Source organism: Triplophysa rosa, linkage group LG7 (assembly GCF_024868665.1).
Source record: "Triplophysa rosa linkage group LG7, Trosa_1v2, whole genome shotgun sequence".
Lineage (NCBI taxonomy): Eukaryota > Metazoa > Chordata > Actinopteri > Cypriniformes > Nemacheilidae > Triplophysa > Triplophysa rosa.
The window spans coordinates 4,644,890-4,667,944 of NC_079896.1; the positions used below are offsets into that span (position 1 = coordinate 4,644,890).

The 23,055-nt window shown below is 37.2% G+C and overlaps 1 protein-coding gene across 1 annotated transcript in view; it reads right to left on the bottom strand.

Annotated features, from left to right (window-relative positions):
* mmp24 (matrix metallopeptidase 24) overlaps positions 1-22,766 on the bottom strand; it is a 31,297-nt gene extending 8,531 nt beyond the window's left edge. Inside the window, exons 1-8 of the mRNA XM_057337804.1 lie at positions 22,406-22,766; positions 10,314-10,462; positions 9,765-9,881; positions 7,743-8,047; positions 5,127-5,288; positions 4,232-4,446; positions 3,805-3,943; positions 190-456 (exon numbers count right to left, since the gene is read on the bottom strand). Of these exons, the coding sequence (XP_057193787.1) occupies positions 190-456; positions 3,805-3,943; positions 4,232-4,446; positions 5,127-5,288; positions 7,743-8,047; positions 9,765-9,881; positions 10,314-10,462; positions 22,406-22,531 (1,480 nt within the window). The 5' untranslated portion in view covers positions 22,532-22,766. The remainder of the gene's footprint in view (positions 1-189; positions 457-3,804; positions 3,944-4,231; positions 4,447-5,126; positions 5,289-7,742; positions 8,048-9,764; positions 9,882-10,313; positions 10,463-22,405) is intronic.
* Positions 22,767-23,055: the final 289 nt, after the last annotated feature.

Here is a 23,055-nt window from a genome sequence, read left to right on the forward strand (position 1 = left end):
TTCTCGCAAGACCAGTCGGATCTCGTCACACCCCTACCACCGCACCAAACTAATATCATGTCTACACTACAAGATGTTCAAGGATTCACCAATCTCAGTGTGTTAAACTTTGAAGCAATCAGTCCTATAAAATATCCATCAACCACATGGCCATTTAAATATTGATTATTTATTAAAACAATGACTCACATCCTTCTCGACTGATGAATGCTCCCTGTGGACCCTCAGGGATGCCCCTCCACACGCTGATGGGTTTGGGGTAACCTGGGTCAACGTTGCGTTTCTCCTCATTGTAACGCCAGTACTGGTCACCTTTGAAGAAGTAGGTTTTGCCCACGGGTTCCCAGCGTAAGGCCGTGTCGATGCCATCACGGGGCAAAGAGCTGCCCATCTCTACCAGACTGTGGGGGTAACCGGGCTCCGCTGTAACCTCCTTGAAAATCCAGTATTTATCTCCTAGAAGGACGACAGGAGAAAAGAGTAGATGAGCTCAAATTTGGAGTGATTCTTTTGAGTTTGTTGTTTTTAACCATTGTATGTGTTCAAGTTTTTGTTACTCTCCCAATGTTTGCCAGTCTAATTTATGTAAAAAGCCATATAAAGCATAAAAATACAGAAATAAAAGTAGCATGGTCACCATATATATTTTATATCATACTTATCATCAAAAAGATGCTGTTTTGTAAAAACAAGTATTGAGAAAGAAAAATCTATGACGAATATTTATGAAATATCTATAATAAAAACATGTCTATAGTGAATCAATATAAATGTCTAAGGTTGAAAAAACAATGAGTCATTTTCGTTCGTAAACATTGAAAATCCCAGACACTGCACAAGGGTTAAATGAATTGGTCAAAAATGGATTGGAGATTAATTATCAGATGAATCAGTCTAAGGAGTCACTTTGTCATTGAATCAGTTGAAGTTATTCTTGTATAATATATAAAAATAAATTTCACTGTGCCCAACACAAAACAAAATATTTTGTTATAATGATCATGATTTATACATCGAGACGTTGTGTCGGATTTCGCTGTAAATGTCCGTTTGACGTCATTTGATTTCAACACAAATAAAAATACATAAAGTAACTTGTAATTTTATGTTTTAAACAAAGATGGTGATAGAGAGGCAAAGGTTATGGATTGCAGCTTAATATGATAAGATTCAAGCACTTTCATTGTAATAGATTTCACTTTCCATATTAAAACACGTTACATAGTAATATTGTTTTTTTGTAGTATTTCTGTTTGTGTACAGTTGAAAACAAGTACTTATTGGTTTAAATGAATTAGGAATCAAACTGGGAATTGGGAATCTGAATCAGAACAGGATTCGTTATAATTCCTCTTGATTTCACCCTCAGATGCGAGCAGGAGACTGGGCTATAAATATCTCACCCAGCTTCTTCTCGCGCAGCAAGACTGCGCCGGGCTAATTTAATGAGTGAGAGGGGTGAGAACGAGCGCTTGAGAGGAAAAAGGCAAGAGATAAACAGACTTAATAATAGATAGAATAAAACAGCATTGAATGGGTTCAACAAGGATTCCAGATCTAATGTGAGAGAAACAAATTCAGTCGTTTCTTGAGATGAACTCACAGTCAGGCCTTTAATTCTCGTCTCATCTCTCTAGACATACAGTGTGCTTGTATTTAACAGTATCTTACTTTAGAAGGCTGACTGTGGTTAAAACTGATCCAGAATCAGCAGTTGTTTAAAGGATATACTGTAGCTGCACTTTGCGTTGTGGTTAAGGCCATATACACGTTCAGATTATCATTCAGGTACTTCAACTTAGAGCTTCAAATCAAGTTTTTAGATCATAGTTTACATTTATGATAAAAATTATAAATAAGATTTTGCTTTAACAGCTTAAAGGGTTTCTTCACCCAAAGATGAAAAATCGGTCATCATTTGTTCCAAATCTGTATAAATTTCTTTGTTCTGATGAACACAGAGAAAGATATTTGGAAGAATGTAGGACAGCAAACAGTTCTGGGGCACTTTTGACTACCATTGTATTTTTTCCTACTATGGGAGTCAATGGGGGGCAAAATCTTTCTGGTTATAAGCATTCTTTCAAATATCCTTCTCTGTGTTCATCAGAACAAAGAAATTTATACAGATTTGGAACAACTCGAAGGTGTGATGACATGAATTTTAAGTTTTTGGGTTGAGTATCCCTTTAATAGCCTGGTAATACCAAACTCTGCTACTTCGCTTTGATTTGTAGACAGAGTCTGAAAGGGCATAATTGACAAGGGTTTACTTTCTCGTGGAGGGGGAGCTTGTCTGAAGTTTAAAATCATTGGTGTACCCGTAAGCCAATCACATAACGTTTGGTTATGACGTATGTTATGCGTAAATCTACGCATCCACGGTACAATTAGTGCATCTAAACTAATATTTGACAGTAGACAAACAAGAAAATATTTGCAGCCAACTGTCAAAGTTGGCATTAGTTCTGTTAAACACTTTATTTCGAGTCTGTCGGAAATGCTGCAACTTAATTGCAAGATTACAGCATGACATGGCAATATTCAAGGACTGGAAAAGAAAGGAGACACTGACCTGTCAAAAGGGTCAGTTCGAGCTCGACAGATAAAAGAGACCGAGATACACCCTCTAAAACTCAAAATGTGAACCAAACACTCTTCTTGTTCGGGCTTCAGTTGGCAAATGCCGGGAATATTCTCCACAACAGAGCGAATAGCATCCCGTGTCTCCATGTCCGTTGTCGTTTTAGATTTCCCTAACCTAAACTACAATCTTAAATTCGGCGCTTAGTGTCTACGTCACGGCTCTCAGCCTGCCCTCTGTTCGTTGGTTGGACGGCTGGTGCGGAGCCGGAGATAATTTGGGAGCTGGTTTGCTATATCAGACTATCAGACTATCCGTCCTAAATAGTATTCGAAAATAGAATTAGTATGTCCCAAATCGTAGTATGTTGAAAAGAGTATTCCAAAGATTCCTGGATGGTCTACTACTTCCGGTAGAAATTTGAAGTGCAGACTGATGCACACTCTAACGGCTAATATAATATGACAGTTAATGGCCACAATGTTGTCAAGGCAACAACGGCCACGTCCGTTTCCTGTTAGTATGTCCCAGTGTGTGCATATTGTTTTGCTACACGCTAAAATGTATATACTTTTCCATAACAAAAACAGTACATACTTTTAGTGCATAGTATAAGTAGGCGAATTGGGACCGAGGGGCAACCTTCCGGTCTCTCTCGTGAAGCCAACACTTTAATTGCAATTTATCGACTTGCCGCTAGAGGCTGGCTCCAAAAGAGAGCAGAATCTCATTGAGCTCAATGTTAAAATGGGCCTGGTACAAAAAATGATTTTGGTCTAGATATCTAAGTTTACCCTTCATGACAACTGTGAGGAGGGTGAATTTTTTATAACTCACACGTTTAACTTATATTAAGCTTTAAAATTCAGCAAATTAGGTGCGTGGCCACTAGAGTGACAAGTGGTTTCAGCAAACCAGGCGCCTCAGCTCTAACCACGTCCCGCCTTTTTGCCCATTTTCGATTATCCGGGAGTGACGTGCGATGACGTGATGCCAAGATGGCGACGAGCGCCTCCGCCTACTTTAGGCTTCATTTTTACTCTTCACAAACCTACGGGTGACGTCACGGACACTACGTCCATATTTTATACAGTCTGATGTAGTCAGGCTATCCCTTTAAAGGGTTTGAATCGCATTTAACACAAAACTGAAAATGTATGCTTGAATTCGCTTTGGAGAAAAGGTATAAATAAATATACTGCAGAGAGAAGTCGTCTCACCTTTAAAGAACACAAACTTGCCGTCGGATCTCTCGTAAGCAGCGTCAATGCGGGGAGGAAGACCCTTCCAGAACTGCTCGATGAGCATGGGATAGCCTTCCTGTACCTTGTTGTTTCGCAAACGCCAGAACCAGCGATCCTATGATGAAAAAACGATTATCTGGATCAAGTTTATCCGTTTTTTTTTCTGTCAAGCAGACATATTAAAATGATATCTTTAAAGTTGTTCATGTGGTCTCTGAGATGCCAGACCCGATTTACCTTTCACATAGTTTAATTAAAATATTAGACATACTTTGTGAGACATTTGAATATTCTTTGTAAAAAGCAATACAATATAAAACTTCACAGCAGACTAATCTTTAAGTAAAACCTTTGTTGATAACACTTTTACTATCAAAAGTTACAGTAAAACACAGCAATTCACCTTAAAAACAAACATCTCCCGCCGAAAGAAGGCCACCGTGTTGAAATTGCCGTCACAGATATTGGGTTTGCCGTTACCGGAGGATGGGCGGTCTCCGGAGGGTGGACGAGCGGGCCGGGACTGCCGGTCATGTTTTCTGTCTGAGGTGGAGTGTGTTCGGCGTGCAGGTAGTGTAGGAAGAGGACGGGTGGGCTCCAGCATGGCTGTGGGTATACCTGCAAAAACACATGATCCTTAAAGGGATTGTTCACCGAAAAATGAAAATTCTGTCATCATTTACTCTCCTCTTGTCATTTCAAACCTGTATGACTTTCTTTCACAGAACACAAAAGAAGATATTTTGAAGAATGTTGGTAAATGAACAACGGTGGTACTCATTCACTTCTATTGGTTTTGTTTCCATACAACAGGAGTGAATGGGAGCCGGCACTGTTCAGTTACCGACTTTCTTCAAAATATCTTCTTTTGTGTTCAGTAAATGATAACAGAATTAAAATTTTCGGTTGAACTATCTCCTTAATCCGTAAACACTGCTTCATGTTTTAAATAATTTCTTAAGCAAACTGTCAGCAATAAAAATGAAGAATTAAGAGCAGCGAGTGGTTTTCCTGTCAATATTCTTGTATGATTAATATCAATCAATATTAGCTTGCATTTACAGTGCAAGGTCTAATGCATCTATATGACATTTTGACACAAATCTGTTGATAGTAAGAAATAGTAAACTGTGTTTACATCTTCACAGAGCACAAACATGCATGCAAGCGTTTGAATCTACTCTCTAGCGTCATTTATTTTACATTATCATCATCCATAATTTTAGTCCCTATAATATAATAATATTGGATTCAAGCTAATAAAATAATAATAAAAAACGATAATAATACAACTGTACCATAGATTTTCTGGATGCCCTGAAGATCGTCCAGAGGCAGTTTGAAGTTGTGCGTGTCCATGTACTGGTAAAAGGGGGCCATGATGGCACTGGGGTCATTAGAATGTTCCAGACCCAAAGCATGTCCTAACTCATGTACCGCCACGAGAAAAAGGTCATTGCCTGTAAAATAAAGGTTAAAGGTCAACTGCACAGTTCAATCCATTTGGAGTACACTGTGCGTTCATGAATAAATCAGTTAATGTAATTCCAACCAACATAGTCTGCCATGTGTGAACAGAATGATGGAAGCAGCTGAATTTCATACGCAAGGCCTGAGGCTCTGTATATTTCATGTGTAAATTAGTGCATTTTGTTAAAAGCAGATCAGAATGATAATGGCTCTCATATACTGTAAGACCATTAAACGCTTAATCAGCGGAGAATAAAACGTTCACTCTGTTATTAAAGGCTGGAACTGGAATGCAGTGTTCCAGTAGCTTCATTTGTAAAGCTGGGTTAGCAACATAAAGGTCATGGGTTCGATCCCCAGGGAGGACATACAGTATACTGCACTATAAGAGAATTTGCAGTTTTGTTTGAACCATTCCTGTCCTCATTTGCATATGCATAGAAGCCAATAATCAACATAAAATATAAAAGGCACGTAAGGGGTGAATACTAACAATTGTGCATCCATTATCCCAACTTTTTCTCCAAAGCAAAACAACTCTGAGTAAACTGCATGTGAAAATCACTGCTTGTACCGAGAACCCAGCGTACATGCAAAAGAACATCATGTGCATTGGTTGTGAATCTGAGCTATTACCAGAGCATGACTCAGTTGAGTCTCACATGTTCATGTCTTTGTAAACAGAGATGTGACCCAATCCCTCGGATCACAAAAATACCCTGATTTCTAAGTCTCGAGTACATCTAGTTTACAGGCTGCTTTCCTTTGTATTTCCTTTCTACGCCTTGCCCTCTTCATCTCCCATCGTGCACTATTTCTTTTCAATTTACCCGTCTAATTTATTCTTTGTCTCTTTCAAAATAACCAACAATGTATTATGAGCTCAGCGCACTCCTGTGATATCATTTGAAATAAATGAAATACACAGCCCGGCATCATAAATACAGATATTGCTGTGAGAGGTAAAGCGGTTACTTTTGATCTGTATACACTAGGGTAGATATGGTGTATAGAGATAAATGTGTAGACTTGTACGTGAAATGTGTGTGTGTACGTGTAGTGGGTACAGATTCTGTGATCTATAAAGCGTGCACTAAAACTGCTGACAATGCAGCACCCGGGCAAAGATAACAGGGTAAATATGCACAGCGCAAACAGGGCTGATGCTGGCGAAAAAACATCCGAAGCTCTCAGCTTCCTTTTTATTTCCCCTGCGGTACAGATGTTCCTCAGCTCTGCTCTGGTTAACCACCAGAGATCTGAATCCCAACAGATTTGCTTATACAGTATCTTACTGTTTCCTCATTTCTTTTTTTAGAAATTTCTAAAAAAATCTATTTTCAATCAAAAACCTATACCAACCAAACCCATCACATACACTGTAAAATAACTTTTCCTGGTATTTTACAGATTTTTCACATATTTTGAAATGTGGAAAAAAATCGTCAAACTACTGAAAAAGACTGCAAATTTACAAGAAAAAGCATGTAATTTTACGTTGAAAAAAATTGTTGTTTTTCTCTTTTATTTTAGCTTTTTTCGTTTTTTTTTTTTTTTTTTTTTTACAGTGCATTAAAGTTATCTTTTACTCACCCTCAGGTTGTTTTAAACCTGTATCAATTTCTTTGTTCCAATGAACGATATTTGGAAGAATGTTAGCAATTTTCAGTTCTAGGACATCATCCACTACCATAATATTGTAGTTTTTATGTTCTGTTGAACACAAAATTAGATATTTTGAAGAATTTAGGGAAATAAACAGTTCTGGGGCACCTTTGACTTCCATTTAATTTATCCTACCATGGTAGTCAATGATGTCCCGGAACTGAAAATTACTAACATTCTTCCAAATATCTTTCTCTGTGTTCATCAGAACAAAGTAATTTATACCGGTATGAAATTACATGAGGGTGAGTAAATGATGACGGAACTTAAATTTTTGGGTGAACTATCCCTTTTATTAATTTTATTTATTCTTAAAAAGCTACAGAAATCTCATCTATGGCTAAAATAACATTCATCACATATATTCAACATTAAAGGTGAAACTATTTCTGAGAAATGCTGTTGAAAACTAAAATCATCTAAAAAATCAGAGTTGCGATCTGTAACTTTTGCCTCTCTATCACCATCTCTGTTTGAAACATAAAATTGCAGGTTAATTTACACACGTATCTTTACGTGGGTTGATGTCAAATGATCTCAAACTGACATTTTCCGTGAAATTGCACCAGACGGCTCAACTTTTAAAACATTATTGTAAGTTCACACCGTTGTGAATCATATTTAGGTAAGTTGACAAATTTGAACACAAATGTTTTATGTACTTGTTCAATCATTCTTTTTAACCAGGTAAAGTCACAGATTGCGGTTTAAATAAAAAATGAGGTGATTGTCAAAAGTCACAACACATCCTAATTTGATCATAAAAGCATCACACTCACCATCATGATTGGCATTTCCCAGCGTCCAGGGCTCATCTGAGTCAAAGTGTGTGTCTCCGCCAATCCCGGGACCGGGGAAGTATGCGTGAGCTAAAAAACCTCCCTCTCCGTCGAATGGGGAACTGTCACCATGGAAACCGGAGGCAAAGAAGATCATGATATCGGCCTCTTTACCCTCATTTTTGATCTCAGAATAAGCCACTTCCTGAAAGGTCAACGGGGTCACGGTTTGCCAGACGTCAAAGGCCTGACGAATCGCCCTCTGAGTGTCTTTCTCACCCACCTTGGGGGTGAAATTATGTATGCTGGAAACAAGAAGAGGAGAGAGAATATGAATGAAAGATTAAATGCATTTCTGATGAACCATCGAGCCAAGTATCCACAGCAGTATATAGACATGAAACACCTTTAATATACCTACATGAACATGAACATTTATAATTCATTTCTTACACAGCAAGGCTTGATAGTTTCTGCTGTAAACACACTTCTCTATGACAACAGCCGTTACAGTTGCATTGATACGTATGAATTAGCTCACCAGTAAACCGAATTGAATGCAGTTGAATGCGCACTGTTGTGTTGTTACATAAGAATTAATCTGCATCAAAAATTTCCTTGAATATGGGGCAAAAAGTTAAACCAGGCCAAACACTAAAGGCACAAACAGATGGCCGCATATGACATAGAACTGCAGGCACACGCAAGTGCGAAAATCACGTTTAATTAACCAGCGACTGTAAACCAGACACAACCCTACATCAGATGATAGCTAGAATTAATAAAGCCTGAAAAAGGACCAAAGCAAAACAATGTTTGCATATTATCAAAACGATTTAATGTGTAGGCCAATAGGAATGAACTGTGAGTATAAAACATCCCAGAATCCTTTTATTTTGGACTTCAAGGCCCTAACTTGACAAACAGTCAAAATTCGTTTGATTTTGAAAACGACTAATATGAAGAGAAATAAAATTAATTTTCTTTGTTTGACTTTTTTCTTTGTTTGTTTTATATTAATGCAGCAAATTAGAAGCTGCAACCGTGAACAACTGAACTCTGCCCAACATTATTTTATTATCTAAAATATATTTTATATAATATGTAGATTATTTATATTAATATATGCCACAATCTCCTACTTTCTTTTTCTCTCTCAGCCGAAAAACAAAAGCATTTTTAACTCCCTTTAAAGGTCCAGTGTATGAAATTGAGCGATATCTATTGGTGAATATGGCGAATTGCAACCAACGACTTATCCACCCCTCCCTTTCGAAGCACTACGGTGGCTGACACAGGACTAAGATGACATCACGTTTTCTCTTCTTTGCCGATGGAGATAACGTATTTACGAAACGTGTTCTGTAGAGCAGTTTGTCCGTTTAGGGCTACTGTATAAACAACATGGTGAATTCCATGTAAGGGGACCTGCGGTGTACGTAGATAGAAATAGCTCATTCTAAGATAATAAACACATAACGCTTCATTACGTAAGGTCTTTATACACCTCTGAAGACATAGTTATGTATTGCATTTTATCAAAAGATCCTCCAAAAAAAATGATGTACACATTGGAGCTTTAAGATTGGAAAGATCGCATAATTTGCATATATTTTGAAACATACATGTGTGAACGTAATGTGCACCAAAATAATGAGCTGTACCAAATATAAACACAAAAATATTGATGCTGTTATGTCTGAATGTTTAAACAAAGAGATTGCAGTTCCGTTTGGCACTGTCAGCTTTGCTGAAACCGCTCTTCTCCTTTAAAGAATAAAGGGAAGATAATACTCAACAAGATAGCTTCAGCCAGACGCCTAATGGGCCCTCCATTACAGATAATCAAATCACGCGAGGTGCAGTTAGTTACAGGCATATGGAGTTTTTGGACTGCCTCCCTGTGATAGCCTACAATCCTCATTGATCTATAATGAGTAAATGTAGTTTTTGAAGGATCTTCTGCCTCACACAATCAAGTAAAGCATTCAGTAACTCTATCTATCTAGATGCGCACTTTACCTGTACGTAATCTTTTTGTCCCTCCATTTTTGTCCGGTGAGGGCGTAGCGTTTATTTCTCCTGCGGCGGCTGATGTGAGGATGGTCGGGAACACCACAGCGAGGTTTTCTCATCCACCTTAAAGAGATGATAACAATGAGAGACAACAAATCCCACAGTTCACCTTGATATGCGGTTTTCATATAAATTAATAGAAAACATCAGCTTAACATTAGCTAGCTTTTACTAGCGTGTAGAATAAAAAATAAAGGTATGCAAGTCACTTACGCGCAGGGCCTTTATTCAAAACTCTATTGATATATCAAATAATTTTGAGGTAACAGTAATATTTAGTACAACGTTAAAGTGCTGCATGTTTTTATTAATATACTATCGTACGATGTATGCTATATAAATACAGTATACTTTTTGTGACAGTAGTAAAAACTACATGAAGCATGCAGTCTCAAAAACACAATATCATCACCAATAACTTGAAATTTAACATATATGGACATCATTTTTACACCAATCTACAAACACTTGTCATATACAGAGAGAGTTACTTACTCGATGGTGGTTTGGTCAAGGACTCCTGTCACTGGAATGCCATAAAACCGCTGCATGGCAGCGACCGCCGACTGCATGGCTTTCTCCGATCGCAGGTCCGATGTTCGGATGTCATGAGGGAGCAGGTAGCCATAGTTCTTTAGCCATGTCTGAGAAGAGATGAAGAGAGAAGTTCTCATGAAGAGGCACAAAGCTCATTTTAGAATGTATGAATAATAGAATGAATTTTTAGAATGAATATATCACATACAGTAGGTATGGATTTATTATATCAGTCAATTCTACATGCATTTCTGTTTGTAACATACAATATGTACAGTAATATTATGAGACCATTCCAAATTTTCCTTTAATCAGCATTTCTAATGTCTTGTGGCCATTCCAGTCCGGTGTGTGTTGAATTTCAACTAAATCAAACCTCAGGAATGACATAAAGTCCTCCAACAGCAATGTGAAAGACTGACAGTGTGACATAACACATGAAAACTGTGATATCACATAAAAAATCATTTTGAACTTTTCCTAAATACATCCACAAATATTACTGTTCATAATTCTGTCATCATTTACACTCCTCTTGTCGTTTCAAACCTGTATGACTTCCTTCCTTCCGCAGAACACAAAAGAAGATATTTTGAAAAATGTCGGTAACGGAACACACAGCCCCCATTCACTTCTATTGTAACCAATGCACGTGAATGGGGGGCTGTTAACAACTTTCTTCGAAAATCTTCTTTTGTGTTCTGCGGAAGAAAGAAAATCATACAGGTTTGAAATGACAAGAGGGTGAGTAAATGATGACCTGTTTCTCCAGTTTTCATCTTCTGCAAATAAACGCAGATAGAAACAATATTTTAATTTGAAATTTGGGAGAAATAGTGTTAATAGTTCACAGAATGTAACAAAATGTATCATTTTACCTAAACACATACCTACAAATAGTAAATTCAGAAATACTAAAAATAATGTTAAAATGGTTTCCGCGGCTATATATCATGACAAAAAACAGCTTAGACATCTTAATAAAAGAACAAGGGGAGTCACACACTTCTAGCTCATCCACCTAATGCATACACTATTGGTTCTCTCAGTTGCTTAGCTCATGCTCCTTGATCTGTACGCGTTTAAGAACATAAAAATAAACTCGAACGAACTTATATAGAACGTTCCAACCCTCATTCCCATCATCTCAGTGTTCTCGGCTTTCATCTCTCCCTACGGACCGGCACAGCGGAGAAGCAGTAAGCAAAGCCCTCATTTCAAAGCGGAGCACACGAGGAGAGGAGCTCTTTAATTGAGCTCATGACTTGGGGTCCATTTTCAACATGAATATTTTACTGGAGTTGCTGGCCTTTTTCTTTACAGCGTGAAGCGAGACCCATCAGAAACGCTTGGGTCACTGCATGAAATCTACCGAAATCGATCAATACACTGTACCTGAGAGGTTGACCTGTAAGTTTATTCAAATAAAAATTTGTTCTTTCTTAATAGGACCTGTAATACATACAGTTAATTCATAACAACGAACATTACCAAAAATAACATTTAGGTCAAGTGACTAATACAAATAAACCAACAGAAACAAGAAAATATGCGAAGATGTATTTAAATGTTAAAATATAAAAGCATTTACAGCTCGTTCACTAATTCTAAACCATCTTTGTCTATCAATGTGCATCTATTATCGAGTCTATAATGGTACCATCATTTTGCATATTCATTCAAAATGCTGAAAAGCAACTTCTGAAAAGCACAGACTCTTCTTTGACACAACTGGCTCAGCCTCCATGGTAACAGCAGCGCTGCACGGCCTCCTGGGAAATCGTAGCCATTAAATAATTCACCAACGCTGTTACTGGTGCATTGGTATCATTATAGGATGGCATACAGCGAATTCTGAAACCAACGCTAGCTCTAACAATACACATCTCATCCGATCGGAGAAAGAGGATGGGTAGAGACTTTGAAAAATCTGACATCTGAAGAACACAAAAGAGGGAGACAGTACAGCTCCATGAGTAATAAGCTTTGTTCAGCCTCAGGTCTATTTTTGATCTGGCACTTCATTGCAATTCAGTTTAAAGTCTGACATTCACATTTGTCTGCGAATCTAAGCGATCAGATGTTGTCGTGAACTGTTTTTTTAATTAACCTTGCATTGACTTCATAAAGAATGAGAAAGAGTATTATGAGTAACAGCAGCTATTAAAGGGATATTTCATCTTGAAATTAAAATTCTGTCATTTTTTACTCACCCCCTTGTGATTTCAAACCTGTATGACTTTCTTTCTTCTGCAGAACACAACAGAAGATATTTTGAAGAATGGTGGTTAACAAAAACTGTTGGTCACCATTCACTTCTATTATATGGAAACAAAACCATGTCAACATTCTTCCAAATATATTCTTTTGTGTTCTGAAGAAGAAAGAAAGAAAGTCATACAGGTTTGGAATTGCCTAAATAAATGATAAAATAATTTTCATTTTGGGTGAACTATCCCTTTAAACCTTTAACGATGAACTCTACAGTAATAATTTAACATTCAAAGGTTAAATATGATCCTGGCCTCTACATTTTTATATATTTATATATCAAATGTATATCATATATTTTATTATATTAAAATATATGTCATTATATATTTGCAGGGCTGGGAAGGTAACTTTTAAAATGTATTTCATTACAGATTACAAAATGCATGCTTTAAAAAGTAATCTGTAACGTATTTCGTTTTCGTCTAAATACTTTAGAATACTAATAAGGTACATAAAACAAAGTGATCAACAAACAGAGGACTTGGCTTTCCTTTGCATATTATTTTAAACAACAGCAGTTTTACAGTTTTCCCTCATTTGCGAGTTCAAAACTCAATTGTGAGGAAAAAGTAAAAAATATAAATAAATAAATGACATTAAAATCCCAGACCTGTATATTTATTTATAAAAATGTATGGACATAATAACAAACCTGAAAAAACAACTCTTTCTTCACTTCCGTGATTGAACTTAGCTTTAATTTGAGCTACAGATCAGATATTTTAAAAATGAGATCTAGACATTTTTTATACTGTAGCTGCTTGCTGAAATACTAACATGATATTTTTTCAGTAAAAACACTGAGCCCAACTCAAAACTTCCTAGTGACTGGTAACATCTAAACATTTTTATTATTGACTTGAGGTTTTATACATTTTTCACTTGTCTTTTCAACAGGCATTTGTGAAATTTACAAAACTTTAACTGAGCCAATAAAAAAATACCGTGAATAATTCCGTAAAAGAATAAAACAAACATACTCAAAATGTTGCTTTTAAAAGTACAGTACAATTATACTGTATACGGTACACATGATGTACTATATTCAGTAAACAGTAAACTAGTATTCATTACCACAAATAGCTCAGGACTTCTTTCTTTGCACAGCTGTTCCTGAAACTTGAAATCCTTTCCCTGCCAGGTGGCACAAAGCGATGATATTCTACCTCACGAGCAGCATCCAGTAACGTTTGTTAAGACGATCTTTGCTGCCAAAACAAAGACAGAGCTGACGGTTTTGGGCTTCTTTGTGTTTAGAAACTCACCCTAGTGATTGTGATTTATAGTAAATAAGCATACACTTATATTCTTTTATAGAATATATATATATATATACTATTTAAACTGTGAGGGATTCTTTCCTTTAAATTTGCTGTGTGTCATTTTTTGGAGGATCTATTGAGAGAAATGCAATATAATATACATAACTAGGTGTATAAAGACCTTACATAATGAAGCGTTATGTTTTTATTACCTTAGAATGAGCTATTTCTATCTACATACATGCACCGCAGGCCACCTTGCATGGAATTCGCCATGTTGTTACAGGAGCCCTAAACGGACATACAGACCACGTACGTTATCTCCTTCGTCAAAGCGAAAACGTGACGACATCTTTGTCCTGTGTCAGCCTCCTTAGTGTTTCAAAAAGGAGAAGGGGTGGAGTGAGCCATTGGTTGCAATTCGTAACCTTACAGCTAGATGCCGCTAAATTTCATACACTGGACCTTTAAGTCTTTACACAATATCATCTGTTGGATTTGGCATAATGCTTATGGCACCCACAATGACATGCTACGTAAAATGTATACACAAAAAGAGGTTTAGAAGTCTGCTTGAGTCCAATTACATTGGACAGCCCTGCTGAAACAGCACAATCTTTTCCCACGAGCCTGTCCAGATCTCAAATAGCGCCCGATTATTACCTCATCTTGATATCTGCTGTAATGTAATCTGGGCAAGGTTTCACATGTTATACATCAAATAAACAACCCGACTCTCTGCTGAGTGCTGACAGATCAAATCAACCATCAATCTACAGTAGTTTCTAAAATGTAAGAAAGATGTCACTCATAACATTTAGTGCTCCTGCAGCTCAATTGGCCAAGCGGCACCAAGGTCATGGGTTCATTTCCCAAGCAGTCCATGAATTTGATAAATACTCAATTACACTGTATATTTAATATGCATAAAACATCTGCCAAATGCATTTAAAATTGAATATTGAACCTGCATACAATAGCTTCAGTACTAGTGTGTTTCAAAACATGGAGAACATACAGTATGAAATGACTGTTTATATATATAAATATTAGTATAGTAGTTTAAATATTTCTTTATAATCTGCCATTAAAATCATGTAACGTGCATTACCGAGCATACACAAACCTGGTATTTTAAAATTATTGCTGGCACTAAAGATTGTGATCACAGCCGATTGGCCGGTTGAAATACAAGATGCTCTGATCATGTGATGTGGTGTGTTATAGAATATGTTAAGCCTGCCTTCGTGCAGACAGTGTGTATTTTGTAAGCATCGATCAGGTGCTGCATGGCTTTTTGTGTTTTGTGTTTCTCATTTCACATCATCACTGAAATCAATAAATGTCTGGATATAGTCAACGAAAAGTGGACGTCTGACTCGGGCTTGTGTTATTTACCTGTTCTATTTGGATTGTTCTATAAAAGGTAGGGCTGTGCAATTGATCGAAATTGAATCGTAATCGTCAATTTTGGCCTTCAGCGATTACAAAGACAAAATAATCGAGGTAAAACGATTATTGTGCTGCAAGAATCCTCTCTTTTCTTGTGATATAAATCCACAGCGCACCCCTTTCCTTTACAGCGGTTCAGCTGTGCTATTTCTTCACATTTATTTTTCAGTTGAATTTACAGTTTGATAGCCAAGTTTTTTATTTTTCTATGTTGTTTCAAAAGTTAATGAGTAATCGTGTTAAATAATCAGGATCTCAATATTGGCCGAAATAATCGGGATTATGATTTTTGTTATAATAGAGCAGCCCTGATCATATGGATAGTTTAGCCAAAAATGAGAATTATTTAATCATTTACTCACCCTCGTATCATGTCAAACCTGTATGATTTCTTTCTTCTGCAGAACACAAAAGAAGATATTTTGAAGAACGTTGGTCAACAAACAACAGCGACCACCCATTGGCTTCCATACAAAACCGCCGAGACATTTCTCAAAATATCTTCTTTTGTGTTCCACAGAATAAAGAGTCACATAAAGTTTCCTATGCTCTGTCAAAATATATACACACAACACGCAGCGGTGCTTGAACATACAATGGTAGGTAGAACAAGGATCAAGTCTGGATCAAATATGTCCCTATCTTTTACCATCATTTCACCCAAAATAAGAACAACAACACGACGTCTAGGAAATAACCAGATATGCAGCAAATAAAAGAGACACAAAAGACAGTCGCAGTGAGACAAACAGAGCAAGACGGAGAAAGACAGGGAGGGCGATGGAGAGAGGCAGAAAACGAGAGCGTACAGTAGATGCTGGAGTGGGGGAGGGGAATGAAGGAGAGGCGCTCGCACAAAGACTCACAGGAGAGATGCTGTTTGTGCCTGTATCCTTTATAGCCAGACAAAAGAACACAGATCAAACGCTTCCAAAACCACAACGATTAGCATCATAACATGACCGTGACTTTCCCAAATTCATTGTTTGCTTTGCAGCTGATACGAGTAACCAAAGGTAGCCACCGGGAACAACAAGCATTATAAAAATTCCAAGCATTTCACAGATAAACAACATGTCAACAGGATGTGAAGTTTTGTTTTAAAGAGTGCACTTAAAGGGATGGTTCACCCCAAAATAACACTTCTGTCATCATTTATTCTCCCTCATGACATTTATATGACTCTTGGGTGGAACACAAAAGAAGATATTTTGAGAAATGGCTCTGTGGTTTTGTGTCCGTACAATGGAAGTCAATGGGGACCAATGTGGTTTGGTTACCAACGTTCTTCAAAAGATCTTCTTTTGTGTTCTGCAGAAGAAAGTAAGTCATACAGATTTGCAATGACATGAGGGTGATAAAATGACAGTTTTTACAATATTTGTGTAAATAAATTCCTCGTACGTTTAATTTCTCCCTCAGCATGTGGCATCTTAAGGAGACACATTCAGGCCAAATTAGACTTTTATATGAGGAGACTGTGTCATCCATCCTTATTTAGATCCCAGAGTCAAAGAGAACTGCTTTTATCTCACCCAGCGTGATCTTTCATTGGTATGTATATGAAATGTGTTTCAAGCACACATGCAGGTTTGTACATTTGGATGTAAAATGAAAGCTGCAGTATTCACCATACCTACAATACAAAAACTTTGTACAAGAGATGCACCGATATGTCGGCCTTTAATCTGTATCGGTCGATTAATTTTTTCACACAATCGGCTATCGAAAATGCATTGAATTTGTGCTCTGCTCTATATATAGAAAATGTTAAAAAACATCACCAACCTGATTTTCAATATGAATAGTCATTATATGAATGAATAACATTTAATCTTCAGAATTGGTCTCGGCACATATCACTCAATAATAAGGTATCGGGGGAGAAATTTGGTATAGGTTCATCTCTACTTTATTCATATGAAAAGTTTGTTGAGAAAGTCTTAAAATTGTTTTGAGGATCATGACTCAATTACTGAAACTGATTAGAATAAACATGTTTAACACCATCTGGGGCCGGATTCACAAAACATTCTCAAGAAGAAAATCTAGCTCCCTTACTTTAGCTTTCATTATTTAAAAAACTGAGAGCTTTTTACGTTATTCTGGGACAAAGTGACTCGAAATGATGAGGGTCACAAGTATTATGCTGTAGTAACGCAAAAAGTATTATAATAAGTATATATTTTAACGCTTGCTAACATATTAGCTATATCATGCGATCGTAAATGCCGTTTAACACATCACATGCTAATCTATATGGGCTATATAAGAATGCGATGTGCTTGTGCAGACATAAAGTTTATTGTATAGATAAACACAGTAGCGAACCGTGACGTTTGAGCCTTGGCCCTTGGCGGAAAGTTAGCAAAAAACAAAGCGCTCCCATTTAGAAAGATGATTTTCCAACAAAAAAAATCAAAAAATTAATCTCTCTCATTGATTTATTATTGTACTGTCAGCGGTATGCTAATAGAAGGTGCCCGACGTAAGCATGCGTTTGACTTTGTGCAGCATATGACAGTGTATGACATCACAGTGAGATATATCTGAGAACGTTTTAAGAAATGTTTACACTTACGAACATTCTTACGAACTTCCTATAATTTATCTAAAGAACAATCTTATATTTTGTCCTAAGAACAGTTTCGTGAATCCGGACCCTGTTTATTATTTTGTTTGTAACACATTTATCTAATGGGCCATTATAACAGTTTCATTTACCGTTGTGTGTGATTTTTAAAGATATAACGATAAATACGCTAATGCATCAGAGAGCAAAAAAACAAGGTTTAAAATAAAACAACAAAACAACAGATTTCTTCACAGCGTTCAGCACAAATCCACTGGGGACTGACTGAAGGACTTGCTCAGCACACTCCAGAGGCTTTGAAGATGTTTTTACAAGGCTTTACCGTCAGAGATGCAAAATTAGGCCAATATGATATTTATATCTACACAGCCAAAGACTGTAATGCAGATGGTAGTTTGATATGATATATATTCATATACAGTACATGGTATGCATAAGATCCTTCAACAGACACAGAGGCTTTATACAATCATGATAAACAAAGATGTCAGTCATTGAATGTATAAATGTAGAACGACCCTTAAGCCTGCTAACCAACAGTCGCAACAGATTTAGCATTTAAATCTATAATGATGATGTAAAATATGTAAAATATTTTGAGAAATGTTTGGTTCTTTTGTGTCCATACAATGGAAGTCAATAGGGTCCAATGTTGTTTGGTTACCAACGTTCTTCAAAACACCTCCTTTGTGTTCTGAAGACAAAAGAAAGTCGTACAGGTTTGGAATGACATGCGGGTAAGTAAATCACGAAAATCATCTTTTTTTCTTTTTTTTCGGTCACATATACATACAGTATACGACCATTGAACGTTTATATTCAAATCCAACAAATTGTTGGCTGTGAAATGAAACTCTCAGATGGAGAGAGCAGTCTAAACACACCGGGTGCAACTTCCCAGACGCTAGAACTCACAGGTGAATAGGTTTCACATCTCCAGGGGCCCAGACATGGAAGGAGAAATCAATCGATGGTTCGGGGAAAGCACTGAATCAGATTTGAAATTCTGCACGACTGTGCGGGCTAATCTAGCAAAACCACCAAATGACCAGAAAGCTCCACTATGGCTTCTATTAGCAGTCCATCATGAGAATGACGGTATTGAAGAAAGCTAATGGTTACAGAAACAAAGCAAATGGGAAAATAGGTCAGTACTTGGGCTTATAAGAACCCCAGAAATACTCTGTTTTGAATTCTCTGCCATCATGGTACACTAACATTAGATGCACCCTGTCGGAAATAACGGTCAAAAAATGACCGTCCCAGGGACAGTACCATTTAAAAAGGTCCTGACTTGTTCCATTTAGGTACTAATACGCAATCTTTAGGAAGAGGGTACCACCTCAGTGACAGATTGGGTACATTTTTTCTCCTTTTTTTTTTGAAGGTGCACTCCTACAATGTGAGAAGCAATATGCGTTAATATCAAAATACTACAATTTAACATGCCATTTTCTAAATAAAATGTCAGTATTAGCCCATGTAAAAGCCAATACTAAGATGACTTTGTTTTTCTGGGGAGGGGGGTGTAGGGGTTGTGCTATCGGGCACCAAATATGTATTGAGGGATTGTTAACTGTAAGTCTGAGCACTTAGAAAACTAATAGTCGGAGTTGAACACTTTGCAATAATGAAATTACAGCTTGCTATAGTTTGATGAACATGTCCTAATAAAGACTTTGAAGCATCAACCTTCTCTATGGCCTATGAAGATAACAGCCAACAGCTGTCATCCATTAAAGCAGGTGTCATATGGCCTGCTACAAGCATATCACCGTCATTCACACCTTGTCGATGAAACATTTATGACAGTTCGCTGAAAAAAAAAACTAAAACAGCACTCAAATAACATTATTTAAAAAGTCTCATTTGAACTTACAGTATATTCTTAACAAGCAAGTGTCATACTTTAACCAAAATACTTCTAGGGTTTATAAGTAAATGACAAGGTGATTTTACAAAGAACAGGATCAGGCAACATACATCACTGCCACACACAAAATGCATGTAGATTACAAATTATGATCGGATTTGATTTAATCACTAATCTAAATCTGTTTTCTCCACATATTGTCTTCTAAAGCATTATTACACTGCTGGAAAAAATACATTAAAGAGAAGGTCTATTTAAATTCTTATCAAAGACTGTCTTCTGCAGAAACTTTTCATCTCTGCCAAAATCAATATTCGTGGCATACGAAAAATATAAAAGAGTTAAATATTAACAAGTCTTTTTTTTTGCTGTGCCGGGGCAATACAGTAAGAAAAAATATTTTTAAGTCAGCTATGAGGCAACAATCCAATGCGAGTATAAACTGTAGCCTACTCACTGCATGACTCACGAGGTAGAACAGAATGGTCCGAGACGACCGGTTTGAATAGAACTAGACAGAAAAGCTGGCACAAGAAAAGGACCATCATCCTCCCCAGCTGCCATTATTATTTTTCTCATTAGGAGCTCCACCCGGATCCTTATCGTCAACCCGCTCCAATAAAGAAACATGTGTCTGGCTGGACGATGAAATCAAGACTAGTAATCCAGATTATATTTTTACGGTTGTTTACGGTTCGCTTCATCCAAACTGAAGTGAACAACTACAAATGAAATCCCCTCGCAAGCCACCATTGCTTCCGTGATGATGACTGATGCTATTAATAATGTAATTTAGTGAAGCAGAATGTGGCCAGAGAGATGAAGATATAATCTATATAATGTAGTAAAATCCGATATAGTAATCTTAAAAGATTACGATCTGAGAACAGAATCTGCAGTTAACGAGATCGTCACGGCGAGATTAGTTTTGATGGGATGTTGATATTGAAACCTGTTTTTTCTCCATTTTCAATTTCCAGCAAGCAACATTGTTGAAAACTGTAAGGAGCATGAATTGGTAAAAGACTGGAGATGTATTTGTCTTTCCAATCTGGTTGTCTATTGTAATGTAAAAACTGGGTCACAGAGCTCGCTATAGCTCATCTTTATTTTTTCAGTTACTGTAAAAATATCACGTCTTCACTGCTGGGTCGTTCACTGTTTTGTGCAAATGCAACTACTGATTTTTTAATGTTTTTTTAAATGTTTTTATTTTTATGGTGTAATATACATTGCAATATTTGCATTTAGCTATTATGTAAAAGCATACTGAGGATTTTATGCATACTTTTACATAAAAGCCACTTGCTATAGGTCACTCTCATGAACGAAACAAAGAGATGGGATGGGGGGGTTAACACATCCTGGCATGAGACCGAAATGGACCATGACCATGGTCCTTTTTCGGAATACATACATCTATTGTGTCTTTCTGCTAAACCAACTAAAAGATGAAGGTTATGAGTAAGATAAACACATCTAGATATAAACTGGATATATTTATGTTCACTGTATATATTATGTTCTAAATCAACCTACTGTCGATATAAAGAAATGTTTTATGTTTCAATAATGTACAACAATTTAAAATGGCAAGATCTCGAGTGACTAACCCACTGCCACAACAAAGCTGAATCCAGAACTGTTCTGGTGAGCTTTGCCTCTCTACTCAAAAGCATCCCAGCCTATCACATCAATAATGGAGGAACCTATATTTGGAACACACACAAAAGCAGTATCTCTACATCAAGACAAAAGCGTTATGTGGCTATAAATACAATCTATATAGAGATTGGATAGTATCATTAATCACATTTATTTGAAGGTCTTTGACAAAAAAGATTTTGGTGGCACATCTGAACTGAAGCTCTTTGTCCTGTTTGTGTGTCTTAAACATTCAACATCATCTACGATGGCATTGTAAAGGCATGTTGCCTACAACAGAGACACAAAATATACCGGGTATAATATGGAGATGCATGTGAAGTGAGTGGCGCAATGAAATTATCCAATTACTGGCAACCTGATAATGGCTTCAGTGTGCTGTATTTCCTGGAAGAGCTCACATCAAACACTTAATGTCTGTCTGGAGCCCAATGTAAGGCAAAATGGAGCAGAGAAAGAATAACAATTCGTCGGTTGACATGTGGACGGTTGGGTTGCATTGTTATTGTTGCAGCTGCAGCTCAATACCTGAACTACATTTTCATAAAAATAATAAAATATATATTTGAATGCAACGTAATACATAATATTTCTTAATATACATTTGTTTTATAAATATTATTACTGTTTTGTAATATCGCAAATGTGTTTATTGGCTACTATTTAAAACGATTAGACAAATCTGTAAAAAAAGAAAAAGAAAATGAGCATTGCCTGTTTATATAGTGAATATTCATCTCGAAATCAGTATTTAACACTTGACCTACATCTGCAGCATTTTAATGTATTCTAACAAGCATCATCTACCCAAAACATGCGCGTAAAGATGAACCTGCGCTATAATGTGTCCATACATTGACGCTGAATGAAACACTCTTTTACGCGCTGCCAGCGGAGCAGAGCATGGTGGGCATCTCATCTCTCCACCTACCTCAACAATAAACGTTCTCTCTTCTCCACAGACAGACACGACCCAGAAGAGGATGTGGAAATAGCATGTTTTCCAACAGAACCCCGGGAGCCCCGTCTTTCTCCTCCTGGCTCCCACCCCCGCCATGACCGTCCCCAAATTCCCCCCACTGTCCGCCCTTGATTTCCAGGCTTGTGTCCCGTGTCTTTAAAATTTCGGCAAAGAACGAAGCTCCTATATTCCTGAATACGGTACTCTCCAAAGTCTAGCCTTAAATGCGCAATGCCATCTTTGCGCTTCGTTAGGATGATGCTGCGCTTCTGATGCTCTCGAGCGAATGCTGCACCTCAGCGCTCACATCCCCGCGCGCTCGTACTGTATCGTTTGGAGCTACGATGGAGAGAGAGAATCGGCTCGTTTGAAGTAATTCGACTCAATGCATCGTTCAAAACGAGGCTGTTCGTTTAGCCGGTTGTTGCTTGTGCTTTAATGTGGAAAAAAGAATAACGCGATTCGCTTCGTCAGATTCATTAAGAGGATTCAACGAGTCGTTTGCGTTTTAAACGTCACCAACGTCAGCGTGAGCGAGCTCGGAAGAGAAATACTATCGACGAAAATGAGCGATGGCTTCAGTAGGCTAATTATACTGTAACTATGGTATTTGAGGGAAA